Source organism: Cupressus sempervirens, chromosome 10, assembly GCF_028749045.1.
Source record: "Cupressus sempervirens isolate cs-2001-9-10 chromosome 10, ASM2874904v1, whole genome shotgun sequence".
Classification (NCBI taxonomy): domain Eukaryota; kingdom Viridiplantae; phylum Streptophyta; class Pinopsida; order Cupressales; family Cupressaceae; genus Cupressus; species Cupressus sempervirens.
This window is the reverse complement of record NC_143127.1, coordinates 911,540,699-911,558,745: the sequence shown is the minus strand read 5'-3', so window position 1 is coordinate 911,558,745 and position 18,047 is coordinate 911,540,699. Positions and strand designations below refer to the sequence as shown.

The 18,047-nt window shown below is 35.9% G+C and overlaps 1 protein-coding gene and 1 pseudogene across 2 annotated transcripts; one reads left to right on the top strand and one right to left on the bottom strand.

Moving 5' to 3' along the window:
- The first annotated feature begins 761 nt into the window (after positions 1 to 761).
- LOC149536952 (uncharacterized) lies at positions 762 to 2,108 on the top strand. Its single transcript, XM_089806386.1, has one exon. It carries the CDS (start codon positions 762 to 764, stop codon positions 2,106 to 2,108), a length of 1,347 nt encoding a protein of 448 aa, XP_089662512.1.
- A 14,294-nt stretch (positions 2,109 to 16,402) lies between these two features.
- Positions 16,403 to 17,828, bottom strand: LOC149536951 (U-box domain-containing protein 21 pseudogene; annotated as a pseudogene). Its single transcript, XR_016356967.1, has one exon. The product of XR_016356967.1 is annotated as a U-box domain-containing protein 21 pseudogene (transcript).
- Between the last annotated feature and the right edge of the window lie 219 nt (positions 17,829 to 18,047).

The window sequence follows — 18,047 nt, the reverse complement described above, 5'->3', positions numbered from 1 at the left end:
GAATAAAGAATAATTAATAGAAGAATAATCAAAAGAATTAAATAATTTAAATAATTAATTAATTAATTAATTAATAAGAAGATTGATTCATGATAAGCAGATAAGCATCCACCAGTCCTCGACACAACCTCTCCCCCCTGCCACGTTGATTCCTCTGCCTCCCTCTTGCTCTTGCCATACCCCCACTTCTCCACTTCTGGGCTTTAGACTTCCACCCTGCTCACGTCGAGATGTTCTACCTTTCAGCATGAATGCCAAGACTTGAGTCAATGCTTCGAACAGTGGTGCAATCGCCCGGACAATGAGCAGGTCCAACGTTCATCTTCCTACGGCTCCCCTACCAACCTAGGTATAGAATCTCTTTCTTAGCCTATTCTTTCCGCTGGTTTCATTTATTACTCTGAGCCTTTTGTGTTGTCTCCTTTGTCAAAATCTTGCATGCGGTAACTTCTTTTGTTGCCTCGTCCCCTTCCCCCTCTTTGCCTCGAGCCCCTCCCCCATCTATGCCCCTGATCATTCTTAATATCATCAAGTTAGACAGGGTGCCCCATCCTTCTTCTCCTCCCTTGGTCGGTGGTCGACCCATATCGAGATTTGACCATACTCTTGCTGCTCCTCGGACACTTAACCTACCAATCGTCATTGTGTCACGCCTTGGGCCTTCTCCTCCTCTGTCTACCCTTTGCCATTCGACCTCTTCTCCTCCTCTGCCCTCTCTTGTGCCTTCATCCTCTTCTGTGATGAGTTGGGATTCTAAAATAATGGCCAACTTATCTCATGCCACTCTTGACCCCTTTTCTTTCAACTTTCTCAAACGGGGTATTAACTTTTCATTGTCCCCGTGCTCGGTTCCTCATGTTAACTTCCTCATTAGCATTGAGAATGTGATTCAATCTCTTCCTGCAGTCATTGCTAAGGAAGTTAGACAAGATTGTGCTATTTCTCTCCATCATGCTAATCCTCCCAAGCCTAGCATACCTAAGGCTAAACTCTTAGCCTTCAAAAAGCTTGTGGGCAACAATGACCTTATTATTGTTAAAGCTGACAAGGGCAATGCCACTGTCATTCTTGACAAGGCAAAATACATTTCCAGTATGCTCAACCTTCTTTCAGACACCAATAGCTACAAGGTTGCTCCTCGTAACCTGTGTGCTAACATCGTTATAAAGGTTAAAGCAACTATTTCTAACTCTTCCTTTGAGGCTAATATTAAAAAATGTTTGATGCCCACCAAAGAGGTCACTCCTCAGATTTATGGGGTCCCTAAAATCCACAAAAGTGGTATCCCCCTTAGACCCATTGTGGACACCATTGATTCACCTACCTACAATTTAGCCATCTTCTTGGCCAAGCTCTTGTCCCCTCTTGGTCATAATTCAGACTCCTTCATCAAAGACTCCAATCACTTTGTCCAATTCATCAAGGAGGCGAGACATGATAGAGATGACATTTTGGTCAGCGTTGAGATGGTGTCCCTCTTCACCAAGGTCCCCATTCCTGATTCTGTGGAGTTAGTCAGGCACAAATTCAATGTTGACGTTGCCTCTCTTGTTGAGCTATGCTTGTGCTCCACTTTCTTTTCCTTCCAAGGTGTCATTTATGAGCAAGTTGATGGAGTAGCCATGGGCTCACCCCTTTCTCCAGTAATAGCCAACCTATATATGGAGCATTTTGAGGATATTGCCTCAGCCCCCCTCAAACCCAAGTGGTGGAAGCATTATGTAGACGACACCAATGTTTGTTGTCCCCATGGTCTTGATAGTTTGGAGGTATTTCAAAACCACCTTAACAATTTAGTTCCTTGCATATTGTTTACCAAAGAAGTCGAGTCTGACAATTGTCTCTCTTTTCTTGATGTCCTCATCATCAAGAAACCAGATGGCTCCTTTGGTCATGGTGTCTTTCGTAAAGCCACCCATATAGACCATTATCTTCATGCCTCCTCCCACCATCATCTGAGCCAGAAAGAGGGCATTCTCAAAACCCTAACCTTGAGAGCCCATCGAATTTGTGATGCTGATCACTTACCTCTAGAGCTCTCTCACCTTCGCCAAGTGTTCCTGTGGAATGGTTATTCCAACAAACAAATCTCTAGAGCCTTCCACTAGGCTAGGTCCCATATTATTTCCCTCCGCCCCCCCACCCCCACCTCCCGATCCTACCCCTTTCTTCACCCTTCCCTTTGTCAAAGGAATTTCACACAAGATCTCTAAAAATTTTGTCAAAAAAGGGATTTGGGTGTCCTTCAAGCCCCTTTCCACTCTCATCAGGTGCCTTCCCCTGCTAAAGGACTCTAGGAATTCCTTTATGGAGTCTGGAGTCTATGAGGTTCTTTGCTTGTGTGGCATCTCCTACATTGGCGAAAAAGGTCACTCTTTTGTTACTAGACTCAAAGAACATGCAACAGATATTAGACATGAGCGGGTTCTCAAATCTTCCCTTGTCGAGCACTCATCCTCTACTAAACATCATATCTGTTTAGAGGACACTCTCATTGTTTCCAAGGAGCACAACTTATTCAAAAGAAACTTCAAAGAGGTGGTTGGGATATATAACAAACCGTCTTTACCTCAACTGTGATGATGGGTGGCACTAAAACCATGCTTGGCATCCCTTGTTGTCGTCTCTTTAGTATTCTAGCCCCACCATGTCTTGATTATTCCTTGTCTCCCCTGTTCTTCCCCGCATCCCCACCCCTCTTTGGTTTTTTCGCTCTCTCTCTCCTCCTTGGGGCTATCTTTTCCCTTCCTCCCTCATTCTTGTCCCCTCTCTTGCTCTAGTTCTTCTTGGGCTTCTCAATTTTTCTTGTGTCTTCCTTCTTGTTTCCTTCATCTTTTTCCCCTCCCCCTTGTTGGCCCCTTTTGCCTTTGTGTCCTTTATCTTTTTTCTCTCTCCTCCGTGTCAATTTTGGGGCTCAGGTTGTGGGCCTTCATTCTCGAGTTCTTTGTTGTTTATCTGTTGTCTTATGGGTGTTAGCCCCCTTTATATCTTTGCATATTTATTTGTTTGCACACGCACGCACGCACACACACACACACACACACACACACACACACACACACACACACACACACACACACACACACACACACACACACACACACACATACATACTTTGACTTTCTTATTTTTGTGTACAATCTCATTTTCTTTAACGTATTATTTTTCTATTTTCTATTTATTAATATATCATCTAATTGTTTAATTAATTAACAAAGTTAATTCATCTAATTAATCCATCAATTAATTTTTTAATTCATTATTCCACTTTATAACTTATTCTACTTTATAACCTTTTTTAACCCCCTTATAAAATTCATCCTCTTCTATTATTACTTACCTATTAATTAATTCTTTAGCGTTTCATTATTCTATTATTTTTAACCTATCATCTTATTATTTTTTATTAACTAAGTTATTTAATCAATCAATTGATCATGTATGCATTATTTGTCTTTACCCCTTTTAAATAATTATTCTTTTTTCTTTTTTTTCCCCAACCCCCTTTTTTAATTCCTTCTTCTTTTCTCTCCCTTTGTCCCTTTATTTACTTATTATTTGCTCATTTTTCATTTTACTTTTTATTAACTAACCTTTGTATTATTTCTTTAACGTGTTATTTATCTTTTTTCTATTTATTAATCTATCCACTAATTATTTAATTTATTAACTAAGTTAATTAATATATTTTTATTCTTTATTTTTTATTTATTTTTTATGTTATTTTTTCTTATCTTTAATTCTTTGTCTTATTTCAGCCTTTTTTCAATTTTATTATTTTTTCTTTTTTTTCCCCAACCCCCTTTTTTAATTCTTTCTTCCTTTCTCTCTTTTTGTCCCTTTATTTTCTTATTATTTGCTCTTTTTTTCATTTTACTTTTTATTAACTAACCTTTGTATTATTTATTTTTGTATTATTAATCTATTTATTAATCTATGAACTAATAATTTAATTAATTAACTAAGTTAATTAATTAATTTATCTGATTAATCAACCATTCATTAATTAATTAATTTTTCCACTTTATAATTTTTTTAATAATTTTGTATTATTAATAAATTTTCTAATTATGAATCAATCTACTTATTAATTAATTAGTTAGTTAGTTTATTAATTATTTTGATTATTCATTCTAGTAATTAATTAATTCTTCATTCTATGTTGAACTTTATAAATTATTATTCTACTTTTTAAATTTGAAAAAAGAGGGGTAAAAACTTTATTGATAATTAGAACAACAGAATACAAAACATCAAAGGGCCAAAGCCCCATTGAACACCAAAATCCCCAGTCCCCCAACCACTATAATCATCACTCCCTAGTACCACTATTATCATCAACCAAAATCCTCTCCAAGTCATGACATAGCTCATAGGTCATCTGCTCCCACTCATCAATCTTCCGACCATCTATAGCTTCTGACGCCCATTTTGCCAGACAATCAGTCGCCTTATTCCAATCCCTTAGAATATGGGCATAAGACATTGAATCCATTAAAGAACTAAATTGTATTATCTATTGCACTATCATAGACAACTGCCAGCTAACATCGGAAGTCTTCCTCTCTAGCAACATATTAACTAGGACCTGAGAGTTAGCCTCACAAATCACCTTTCACCATCGTAGAGCATAGGCTCGCTTTAGAGCATATATGGGCATAAGACATTGAATCCATTAAAGAACTAAATTGTAATATCTATTGCACTATCATAGACAACTGCCAGCTAGAATCAGAATATCTATTAGAGAATCCTCTCTAGAATATGGGCATAAGACATTGAATCCATTAAAGAACTATATTGTAATATCTATTGCACTATCATAGACAACTGCCAGCTAACATCAGAAGTCTTCTTCTCTAGCAACATATTAACTAGGACCTGAGAGTTAGCCTCACAAATCACCTTTCACCATCCTAGAGCATAGGCTCGCTTTAGAGCATATAGGATAGCCAAGCCTTCCATCCTATTAATAGTCTGAATCCCTTTATTGGCCGAGAAAACAAAAACCACAGATCCAGAAGAATCTCTTCCAATCCCACCAATCCTAGCTGACCCTGGATTACCCCTGGAGGAACCACCCGTATTAACTTTCAAAAATCCCTCTGGAGGGGGCAGCCGTTTCCCCAACCTTTGAACTTTTTGCTTTGCATGTCTCCCTCTCCTAACACAAGCTTAGGCTGGAGATATCTCATGTATACCAAACCTACTAACCATTTTAGCATCTCCTTTCTCCAGTGGCAACACAATCTCGCTCTTGGCTTCAACAATTTCTTGGATCATTCCCATAATTCTAGTCCAAACCTGTTGAATCCCCATATTTTCACCTCTAAAGATTCTACGATTCCTTTCTAACCAAACTTACCACAACAAGAAGATTGGACCCGCATACCAGGCATCATGCAGGAAGGGAGCCGATGAAGGGGGTCTTCCCAATCTCATCCAAAACTTTGCCAAGGAGGAGGCATGAATGCATGGACATTTCCAAACATCCCACCTTTAATGCCATAATTGCAAGGTGAAGGAACAATGGAAGAATAAGTGTTGTACATCTTCCTCCCCACCACTACAAAGAATGCATCTCGAAGGGCCAAAAAAACCCCTCTTCTTAATATTATTCCAAGTCAAGCACCTGTTCCAAACCAAAGTCCAAATGAAGCAATTGCACTTTTTCCAAGAGAATTTATTCCATACTTTCTTCAACCAGTGAACCTCCCCCCCAACCAATTTTTGAGAGAGCAACTCTTGATACCTAGCAGACACAATGTATACACCCTTAGGACTAGGGGACCAGGCTAGTACATCACTATCCATAAGGGCGCTACAATCATGACCAAAAAGAATGTGATTAAGCTCAGCGCACTCTAGTTCCATCCCAAAGTTAGGCCAATCCCCCGGGTTCTTCCATCTTACTTCCACCAATTGTCCCTGAAGGGAGAAAGATTTAAAGTCACTCACCCTAGTCCATCTAGCTTCACAAAACCTCTGGGACAATAAGCACAAATGAGGATATTGGACAAATATGGGAGGATGGCCATCCCAAGAGTCAAGCCAAAAATGTGCCTCTAACCCCCTCTTACAAATCCAGAATAGGCCTCCCTTTATGAGTGCAACCCCTTTCTTGAGAGTAGTCTAGATCACTGAGCCTTTCCCTGTCAAGCTATACTAGGGAATATCATTCTATGGGATCCCAAAAAAATACTTATGAGACAAAATTTTGGCCCACACCCGATCTTGTTCCACACACCAATGCTAATATAGTTTAGCTGCCAGAGCAGTACTAGATAGCAATGATTGTCGTAGGCCAAGACCACCGATCCTTTTTGGGCTATAGAAAATCTCCCAAGGCTCCACTTAGTTGAAGATAAATTTCTAGCCCATAAGAATTGTCTAGTCAAAGAATCAAGATCCCTAATAAATCTCATCGGTGCCACCTAAATCATACACCTATAAAGAGGAAGAACCTGCACCACAGATTGAAGCAATTGGACTCGGCCAAGAAAAGATAGCCAATGATGAGTCCAATGATTCACCTTGTCATGGAACTTACCCAAAATAACCTGTGATGATTCCCTAGACTACCTGCTAGCTGATATAGGGATCCCAAGGTATAGCAGTGGGAGGCTTCCAATTTGGAACCTGAGAATATGAGCAACTCTTCACTGAATGGAAGGTGGAGTGTTGAAGAAAAAAATTGAAGACTTACCCTCGTTGATTAGTTATCCAACACCTTATGCATATTAGAAGCCTCCCTAATAGTATCTGTGCCCATCAAAGCCGTATCATCCATAAACTTGAGGTGAGATTGAACAGGAAGACTCCCTCCGCATTGCCAGCCCTGAATGAAACCCTCTTCAACATTCCTTTTAAAAAATTGTCCCAAACCCTCCACCAAAAGAAGAAATAGGTAAGGAGAGAGAGGGTCACCTTTCCACAAACCTCGAGAGGCCCCAAAGAGATTAGAATGCTCCCCATTGATCAAAACTAATAAGGAACTTGAAGTTACACAACTCATAACCTAGCGAATCCATTCCTCTTCAAAACCAAAGGCCCCCAAAACCTTCTAAAGAAAGGACCAGTAGACTCTATCATAAGCCTTGGCCATGTCCAACTTGATAAACATAGCCTTCTCCTTGGAATTAGCCAAGGAATGAATAGTCTCAATAGCCCAACAACCCCATCTAGAATCTAACGGCCCTCCACAAATCCACTATGTTCTTCAAAAATTAGCATTGCAAGACACTTTTTTAGCCTCTCAACAATCAACGTAGATATAATTTTATAAGTTACATTGCACAAAGAAATAGGATGAAATTGACTTAACTAATCAGCCTTCTCCCCCTTGAGAATGAGAGAAAGGAAAGTAGAGTTCAAGGCTCGGAGCATTCGCTTATTCTTCTAGGATTCTTGAACAATTGCTAATAAATCTAATTTTATAATATCCCAAAATTCTTGGAAGAATTCAATTGGGAAGCCATCAGGACCAAGTGCCTTCCCCTTTTTCATCTAGAAAATAATCTTCTCCAACTTCCCCAGAGATATGGCACTCATAAGATTCTCTTTCATCTCCAAAGTCCGGGATACAGGAGAGGACCTGGGCCTCAACAACCGAATCCCTTTGCGCTTCTTCCCTAAATAAAGAATCAAAATACTGCATAGCTTCATTCAAAATATCTTGAGTAGAGGAAATAGCCCCCCCCCTATCAGTAACCAAGGATGAAATATAATTACCATGTTGTCTGGCTTTCACTGAATTGAAGAAGAAAGCAGTGTTCTTGTCCCTCTCTTGGAGCCACTCAACTCGAGCTTTCTGTTTCCAAAAGTTTTCCTCTCTCAGCTCCCATTCCTCCAGAGTTTTTAGAGCCTTGGCTTCCTCCCCAAACAAATTCTCTAAAAACCCATCCTCCCTAATCAACTTGGTAATATTGTTCAAATCCACTTGAGCCTCATATTTTTCTTGGAAAATATTCCCAAAGCACTACTAGTTCCATCGCTTGAGCTGATACTTTACATATTGTAGGAGCTTAGCAAAGATATACATTGCTGTTCCAAAAGTAGGCCTACCTTCCTTCCACCATTCGGCTACATAGCCATAAAGGTCTGGGTCCTTGAGCCACATGAGCTAAAACTTGAATGGCAGCTTTTGAGGCAAATGGACTGAAGAAATTACAAGCTTAATGGGCCAATGATCCGAACCTCTCCAATCTAATATCTCAGAATTAGAAGACCAAAGTCCTCCCACCCAAAAATAGGACACCATAAATTGGTCTAATCTTTCGAAAATGCAATGGTCACCCACCCTTCTATTTTTCCAAGTGAATTGACCATTGCTAGGCTTGATATCCACTAGGTTGAGTTCCGACATATTATCTCAAAGCAAAATAGAAGAGGACTCCAGTCTTGCCTTACCTCCCCATTTTTCAGTTAAATCAAGAATAGCATTAAAGTCCTCGGTGATAATCCATGGCAAGTAAGCAAATAAGCTATGAACCAAATGAATATTATTCCAAACCAGAAGCTTACCTTGAAAATCAATAGGAGCATAGACATTGGAGAAAAGGATAGATTCTCCTGATTCAATGCATAAAGCCACCATGGATAAGGAGGATTTGAAAGAAATCCACGACACAGGTTGGATCTTCTAAGGGTTCTAGAGACATGCCACACCCCTTGAAGATCCCTGGGCCCCAATGCATTGCCATTGGCTACTTCTCCACAATTTAGGTACCATACCCATCATACATTCCATAGAAACTTTAGTCTCTTGAATAAAAAGAACATCAGAGGAATGATTTCTAATTAATTCTTGAACAAATTTTTTGTGTAGGGCCACTGTTCAAGCCCCTAACATTCCAAGAAATAATAATCATTTCAGAGGAGTTGAGAAATGGGAATCTACGGTCTTAACAGAACCTGACTCCACCAAAGTCTCCCCTATCATCTTAATCTTCTCCAAGTCCTTCTTGCGCCCCATTTTAATATTTTTCTCTGAAACACTCTTCCTACCATCCTTTTGGAGAATGACCAAGTGAGAAGCAGATTTACCTCGCTTATCTGTATCTGAAGCTGTAGTCCTTGCAGGAAGAGTTATGTCCTCCACCCCCTGACCCAAAACAACATTCGGCTCTAAAATCCTCTGAGTCCTTGTTTATTCCTCCATGACTATAGGCATGGCAGATTCCATCTGAGATACAAAAGGAGGGATGGGAGAACAAATCTCACGTCTAGACTCCCCCACCAATAGTTCTACATTAATCAATTCTGGGTTAACTTCTTGCTGACCCAATTCATCCAAGACCTCAAAGCTATTAAACATATCCTCATCTTGTCTCTCCATTAAAGTCCTCTTTTGACCTCTATTAAAATTTTGAGCCTTAACCTGAACAAACCCCTTAGCATCCTTGCCCTCGCCTGTAGCTGACTTCTTCCCCTTATCAATACCAGAAGTGTTATGAGGACGAGGCAGAGGTTGTTGCTCCATTGACTTGGCCTTTGGCCATCTTCTCACAAGATGGCCATATTTGTGACAAAGAAGACATCAGAAAGGAAGAGTCTCATAGTCCAGCTGTTGCACCCAAGAATGTGAGCCCGCACACATTTCCACTACGTCTGGCAATGGTTTACTCAAATCAAGTTCCACACAAATTTGGGAAAAAGTCATCACTTTCTTCCCCAAGGTTTGTGTAGAAGGCCCCACCGGCTTTCCTATCATCAATGCAATCATATGAAGAACATCCTCTCTACAACATTCAATTGGAAATTTGGGTAATCAAACCCACATCGGGACTCGATTTGGAAGCTCCTTGGATGGATTAAATCCTCCATGCCATGGTTTGACGAATAGTCCAACCTAGTTATAAAAATAAGGCCCATCCTCAAAAACCCTATTACGATCAGCTAGACAGTTGAATGTAACCATGGAAAAATTGTTTGCAAGCATCGTGACCTCCATTTCGCCCTTTGGATCCCACACTCTCCATGCCCAATTCGCCAAAAATTGAAGAGAAACTCTCAAACCCAAAAACTTGCAGTACAACGAATGTTTAGAATAATATTCGACATCCTCAGTGATCATTTCAAAAGGAATAACCAATTTGGGTCTCTCTTTATAGCGCTCGAGGCATCCATTGATCTTCATGATTCGTGGTCCCCCAGGCAAGCTCGAATTTGTAGCATCTAAATTCTGAGAAAATAGGGCATTCTCAAAAACCCTAGCCTCATGTCCCAACATACTCACATCCACCATATCATGCGTTTCTACCATAAGTAATGCCCTAGATGGCTCACCCTTCGCCATACTTCCCACTCAGCCCTGGTCAATCCACAATAGTGGAATTAGACCAGGCCCTCACATTGACCCTCGCACCATTCAGTAATAGCACAACGTCCACACCAAACTGACGAACCAGAACTTGCAAAAGATAGAACTCCCCTCCCCACGTAACAAAATTGTCCCCTTCCCCTGTGCACGCCTAGTCATAGTAGTAAAGAGCTAGGGCACGACTGCCCTAGCTCAGTGAAAAGTTACAGAAGCCCAACGCCAGCCATCTCCTTAATAACTTTTTAAATTCATCCATTATCTAATTTTTAATTTTTTAATTCTCCATATTTTTTATTTTTTATTTTATTTTATTTTATTTGGGGTCTTTTCTCTCTCTAATCTATTTAATTTTGTATTATTAATAAATTTTCTAATCATGAATCAATCTTCTTATTAATTAATTAATTAAGTTATTTAATTCTTTTGATTATTCTTCTATTAATTATTCTTTATTCTACGTTAGAATTTTTTAATAATTATTCTACTTTATAACTTTTTATAATCTTTTTTAATTCACTCATTATCTTATTTTTAATTTTTTAAATTCTCCATCATTTTTGTTTTATTTTATATTATTTGGGGTCTTTGAGTTGCTAACTTGGGTCTTCTCTTTGTGTCTTGTTCCTCTTAGCTCCTTTTCCTTTTCATGTTGGCTTGGTTGATTTTTGGGTTTCCTTTATTTGGTTGTTGTCCTTGTTTTGTGTGCAATCTTCCTCCTCTACCCCCAACCCCCTACCTTTTTATTTGTAGTCTGATCTACTAACTATCTCTTTTCTCCTTCTCTTCTTTTGTATGCATCCTGATGATGGATTGCGGAGTGTGATCTAAAATGTTGATGCAAAAAATTGGTCACAAAATCAAATCCAGATAACAAATCACAACATTGATGGATTGTGGAAATCTAATAGCTCTTAATTATTAGAATTTTAAATTATTAAATTTTGATTTTACTTGAATTTTTTAGGGAACTTTGAATTATAAAATTATAGTCACAACAAACAAATAACTTATGGCTGAAATATTTTTCCATCTTAATCCATAATTTTAAAATACAAAAAATTGTTTTCTTGATTTATGAAATAAAATAAAACAAAAAAGAGAAAGAAAAGAAAAGAAAAGAAGTAATATATAAATCATATAAAAAATACTCATAAATCCTAATAGCTATAATGACTCATGATTTAAACTATATAATTTTTCATTCTTTGAAATTCAAGTTCAATAAAATTGCTTAACAATATTAGTCTACTATTTACAAGGAAGTAAATTTCTTTACTTTGATAGAAAATCTAGAAAAGATATGTTAAAATAGAGTTTTAATTAAAAATATTTACTTTAGGTGAGAATAAAATTTATGTTTATTAGTTAGAGTTACTATTGATTTTTATTTAAGATTTAATTTATTTTAAAAATATTTTCAATAATTAATATCATTATTAAATTATGCTAAATGAAGATTTAAAATAAAATTTTATATTTATTTTTCATTTAAAATAAAAATTACTAAAACTTATAACAAAAATGTTGGTTTAAAATTTTTTATTGTAATTTTGACTTTTACATGCAAATAATATATATAAACTTTCCTTTATATTCCTTTAATATTTTGTATGCAAATAAGTTATTATTATAAAATCTATACTATGAAACAACTTTTCATTCTATTGTTTTTTTTTTGCATAACAATTATTAGAGTTTTAAAGTATTAAATATTTATTCAATTACTTAGATTTATTAGAGAGCTTTGATGAGGTAGCTAAAAATGACATAAATATTTTATATTTAAAACTATATAATCACAACAAACAAAGGCCTTATGGATGAAATATTTCTCTATTTTAATTAAAAAAATTTTAATATGACATTATTTTCTTGATTCATTAAAAAAAAACTAAAAAAAAAACTTACATCTATGAAAAGAAAAGAAATAGTAATATGTACATACTAGCAATCACATATTTTTGTACATGTAACGAGTGGGTAGATAGGAGATGCGATTTAAAATAAAAATGTAAAATGAGCATTTAAGCATAAATATTATTTAAAGTTTAAATTTAAAAGATCATAGAGATGAATTTTAAAATATTTTAAGAAATATAAATATTAATTTAAATCATGTTTGAGATATTTACAAATATTACTAATTTATGTCATGTTTTATTCTAAATAGAGTATTTTTATTGTGTCAAATATTTTTTCATTTTAATTCAAACTTTAAAATATACCAAGTTGTTCCCTTGATTTATCAAAACAATACAAAGGAAAAACTTGAATATGTGAGAAGAAAAGAAAAAGAAATTTTAAGAAAAAGATAATTTTTGGTTATACAATATTAGCCCACTTTTGGTAAGGATAGGGAAGTAAGATAGAAACTCCAAAAAAGAAATGATAAAATAGAATAATATATGTATACAAACAATTAGAATTAGATATGATATTTTAAAGAGAAATATAATGAAAAAGAAAGTTCACAACTTTGTAGGTACTAATTTGGAGTACGAATGCTAAATTCAAGGAAAAAAAAATAGTCATAAATAATAAGAACAAATATATATAATTTTAATAGGTTCTCATATTTTCACATTAAATTCATATTTTTTCTCATCTTAATAATTTATGTAAGAGGAATTCTAAAGTTATGAGAAGGGAGGTAGAAGTGTACAACATCAAATATAATTTACAATCGCAAACTAAACATGGTTGAAGATATCACCATTTTCCTTACATAGCCCACTAAACTTACAATGGCCAAAGATAAAATCATGGATAACTTTATTAGTTGAACTAAGATGGTTGAGAAGCCCACATTGTTCTATTCCTGACCATACATTTTGATTGATTCCATCAAGTAAAAGAGATATGTAGCATAGAGGCAATAAAATCTTGCCCACAACTTCATTGCAAAGTGTATCTATGGATGTACAAATACAAGAACCTTGCACGAAGTAATGAACATTAGATTTCCCAAAACTACCCTTACATGCAATCATTGTCTACACTACATACATAAAACCATGAGCAGTGAATGCAAAGTTGTAGTAAACCACTAAATTGTTGACAAACATGAACACCATCTTGTTCTATGTAGTAAGTTGTGAGCTCATTTCCCACATTATGCAAATAAAGAGAGATAGAAAGAAGGTTGTGTAGTAGAAAATAATGAAAGGTTAAAAAAAGTGATGAATATAAGAAGAGGGAAAGACAAGGCAAGTTTTCCAACACATTTAGAATAAGAAGAGGAAAGTTTCCAAAAGTTATTTTAGAAACAACTAAATACATATAGAATTTTCCTATATTAATAGCTTATCCACTAGTTACAAAAAGTGCAAGATTAAATTGCAAAAGAAAATATTATATTTTTTTAATGAAAAAGGTGAAGACTAACTAGAAAATATAATTATTGGGGAAGAGTCTTACAACTTTTCTAAAAACAAAATACATTTCCGAGAGCAAAGCTCCCACATAAATACTATCAGCTTAAATATAAAGATATTCATAAATCTGAGCGTTAGAATGACAAATGGTTTAAATTATATAAATTTTTCATACTTGAAAATTCAAATTCAAGAAAATTGCTTAGATAATATTAGTCTACTATTGATAGGAAAATAAATTTCTTTACTTTGATAGAAAATCCAAAAAGGATATGATTAAATAGAGTAACAAAATCCATTCAAACAATCAAAATTAGGTGTGATATTTTAAAGAGAAATATCACATGAGAAGAATATCAATAACTTGGGATGTAAAAGAGAGATTTGTAGGTAACAATGAGAGACTTTTATATTCAATTGACACTAATTTGGAGTACTCTGAATTCAAACAAATAGAAAAATTGGGGACCATTTTACTTCTAATTCATTTTCTAATTTACAAAATAGATGTACAATATATGTTTGAAAAGAAAAGAAAGAAGGTACAACACAAGGAGGTGATGAAGCATCCAAAGGAAAATAAACTAAATTGCATCCATCTGCACTCATTTATTTTAAGAATAGAATATCAACTCATACTAGCAAATAAAATGATGAGGGGATTTCAAAGAACTCTACTAACCAAGAGAAATTTGTATCTTTCCTTCTTCCAAAACCCTTTAATGACCCATTTATAGAAAGCAAGACAAGTTTCTAAACAAATGAAGAATAAAAAAAAGGAAATTTTTTTTTTAAGTCATTTTAGAAACAATTAAATTCATAGCAATTTTTTAATATTTTAATATCTTATCCACTAATACTTACTTTCACCAGAAAAGATAATTATCTAGGAAAAGTCTTACAACTTTTTCGGCACAAAATGCATTTTCGGAAGCAAAGTCTTAGATAAAGCCTATCGGCTTAGTAATGTGCACATAGATGTTTTTCAAGAAAAATTTAAAAATTAGAGTTTAGTAAATATAGATATGGATTTTAAAATATTTTAAGAAATAAGAAATTTGATTTAGAATATATAAATAAGTGGAAATATAATATTGTGTTTCTTCCCTTCACATGTCAAATTTCAATTTTATAATTGATCATTTTTGTTAAAATTGAACCATTTGTATGTAGTTGTGCAAGCTTTCTAGTGAAGTACATACATATTCTTTTTGTATATTTTATTTTAATATATGTGTGCAACATCTTAAGTAAATCATTTAAGTTTTGTTTGAAAATACATTGAAATCTATTAAAAACATAAATGATTAAAAAGTAAAATTATTTATTTTCCTAATGAATTATGTAAACTAGATAGTTTTTACAATTAAAAATTATTAATTTTTTAAATTTGAAAATTATTTATATCAGTTTATAAATCACACATAAATATATCCTTAAATATTACTTTTTTTTCAAACATTAGATCTGTAAGGTAGAATTTGCAAGTTGAAATATTTTTATTGTTATTATTATTATGATGAAATAATGTGTTTATTTTAGTATCATGTTTATCTTAGTCAAGAAAATGTTGCTATGAAAATTTTAGGAGAACTTCAATGATGAGTTTGATTATGTGAATATACTATACATAACCAAATCTAAGAGAAAATTATTTTCAACAAACTCGATAAAACAAGAGTAAAACAAAAATTAGTTTCAATAAACTTGATAAAACAAGACTAAACCGATGGGATAAAACAAAAGTAAAATGAATGGGTAAAACAAAATGAACTAAATACAAGTAATGGTCTTTAATGTTGATGACCACACCATTTATTTTGAAAGCAAAGATGCAACCCATGTCAAATATTGCCTAAGGAAGTCTTCGAAGTCTTCAAAATTTTCCAAGTCCAATCCTTCCATGACAAAGAAAATGTATTCTATAAAACAATGCAAAATATGAAAGTTTTCAGGTTGGTTTTTCTTTGACAAGCTCTCACACACATTAAAGCTGATCATGATGAAAACAAACTTGAAACAGATCCAAAAAAGCTTTTTTTTTAAAGATTTAACCATAATCTAAAAGATGATAATGTGCAAACAAACAAAACAATCATATTACGCGATACCATCAATCAAATTAAGATACTAAAAAACTAATATATTACCAACACACTCAAGTGATAAATTAGAAAGTTACACTCGCTTTCTCAAATAAAAATAAACTATAAGAAAACAATGATTTTATTATTGAAGATTAAATTTGATTTTTGTAATAATTACAACAGAATTTGAAAAAAAGTAACTGAAAAATAAAATTTTGTAAAAAGTCTAATAATTTTTTCAAAAAACTAATTCAAACAAGCAAACCTCCCACACACAATAAGCCTATCGACTTAAATAGTGCCTACGACTTAAAGATATTAATTTCGGCAGCTTAAATATGTAGTGCGTACAACTTAAGATATCAGTTTTGTGGGGTGCGGTCGGTCCCGCACAACTCTTGGGCTTTATATTGATTTTCAGTTTTCTTCAACTCAAACGTTTTCCAAATCTCTTGTTTTTATCGTGTATAATTAATTACAACTAATTGGATTCGGAGGCGGACTCGGTCCCAAGCGGGTTGCAGGTTCTATATTAGGGTTTGATTTTGTGTTTTTTCGGCCTATACTTTTTCGTTCAAAGCTAGTGGATATTACCCTCGATTGTAATGCCATCAAGAATCTCATTAACAAGTATGTAAATTGTGGAAACAGATCAAATTGGATTGTTCTAAAAAATAACCCCCTAATAAATTGTTCATATTTACATTACACGGTCTTCACATTCGTGAACGAGGAGGAGGTCGATAAGATTTCTGAATTTAGAAGGAGCGCTTGACATGAAGCAAGTGGAGTGTCTCTGCGCATTCCCAATCATTTGAATAGGGCTGGGAAAGCTTGAGCAACTTGATCGATTTATGTCTCGTTTGCTCGGAGCATCCCATCTGCACTATCAACATCAACTTGTCCAACGCACCCGCCTGCAACGCCTTCCGCACGGCCTCCCCATCACACGAATTCTGGCATATATTCCACAATACCGAGACTGCCAATTCGGTGGCCGTTTCGGACACTCTCAACATCTTCTTAACAATCACAGGCAGTGTCAAAGCGTGGGCAGAAGCAGCCGCCCGGCCCTCCGTGCAACAGCAAAGGGTGTCCAGCGCCAACAGTGCCCTCTCACAGATGCTGCGATCTGAGTCAACAAGCATCTCCACCAGCACTGGAACGGCCCCCGCTTCGGAGATCTTGCTTCTGTATCTCTGCCTCATAGCAATGCTGTATATGATGGCCAGGCTCGATTTTGTGGCGGCTGGGCATATGAGTTCTCTAAGGAGCTGCACCAAACCCTCTGCCAATCCCTCGCTTTTCCCAATCGTGTCTCTGTATTTGGTCTTAGATACCATTTCCCGAAGAATTGTAACCGCGCCGTTCTTTGCCTCGGGATTGCCCTCTTTAAGATTGTTCACAATATAAGAAACGGCGTCAGTCGAGGCAAGCGAATCCATGGCCTGGGAAGACAGAGGCAAAGTCATGGTCATAGCAACCAGAGCCTCTTCGCACAATTCTACCGACTGTTGTGAGTGATTCAAAGCCTGAGCGCTGTGCTTGGCAAAAAGGAATGCGAGAACAGAGGACGCATTTGAGGAGGCGATGCATCTTTTATTCCGCTCGCTTTCCCTGCACAAACGCCTCAATTTCCCGATGGATTCTTTCTCTCCGCACGAGATCTCTGCCAGAATTGCATTGAGGTGGGCTGGATCGAGAGGAGCTTTGGGCGTAGGGATTCTCTCCACGCCTCGCCCGCCGTTGGCGACGCACCAGTCCTGAATTATTCGACGGAGAGTATGATTCGGGATTGTATCTTGTGAATGAAGAATCTGATTCGTGACGGGGCAGACATTGTTGCCGGCATCTAACCACGTCTCGATGCTCTGCCGATCGTATGTGATTCCTGTGCACAAAATGACAGGATCCTTCATCAGATCCAGCGAGATGGGGCATCTCAGATAGCTGGGCACTGTCAATTCAACATCGATAATTCCCTTCATTGCCTCGAATACCCAAATATAAATTTGCTAGTTTTAATTATTTGCTTCGAGCTGCGTGGATATCTTATACCGAAGATTTGTTTCTCTCTCTCTCTCTCTATATATATATATACACACGAACGAAAACTGAATTGGGCGAACACTTTCGTCAAAGAGGAAATTAGAAGTAAACGCGGTGCAGGCGAATCGGTCCGTTCAAGCGAATGCAGGCCAACGACCTGGTCTGGATTGACTAATAAATCAACTCTATGGAACGTTGAATCTTTGACTTGGACCG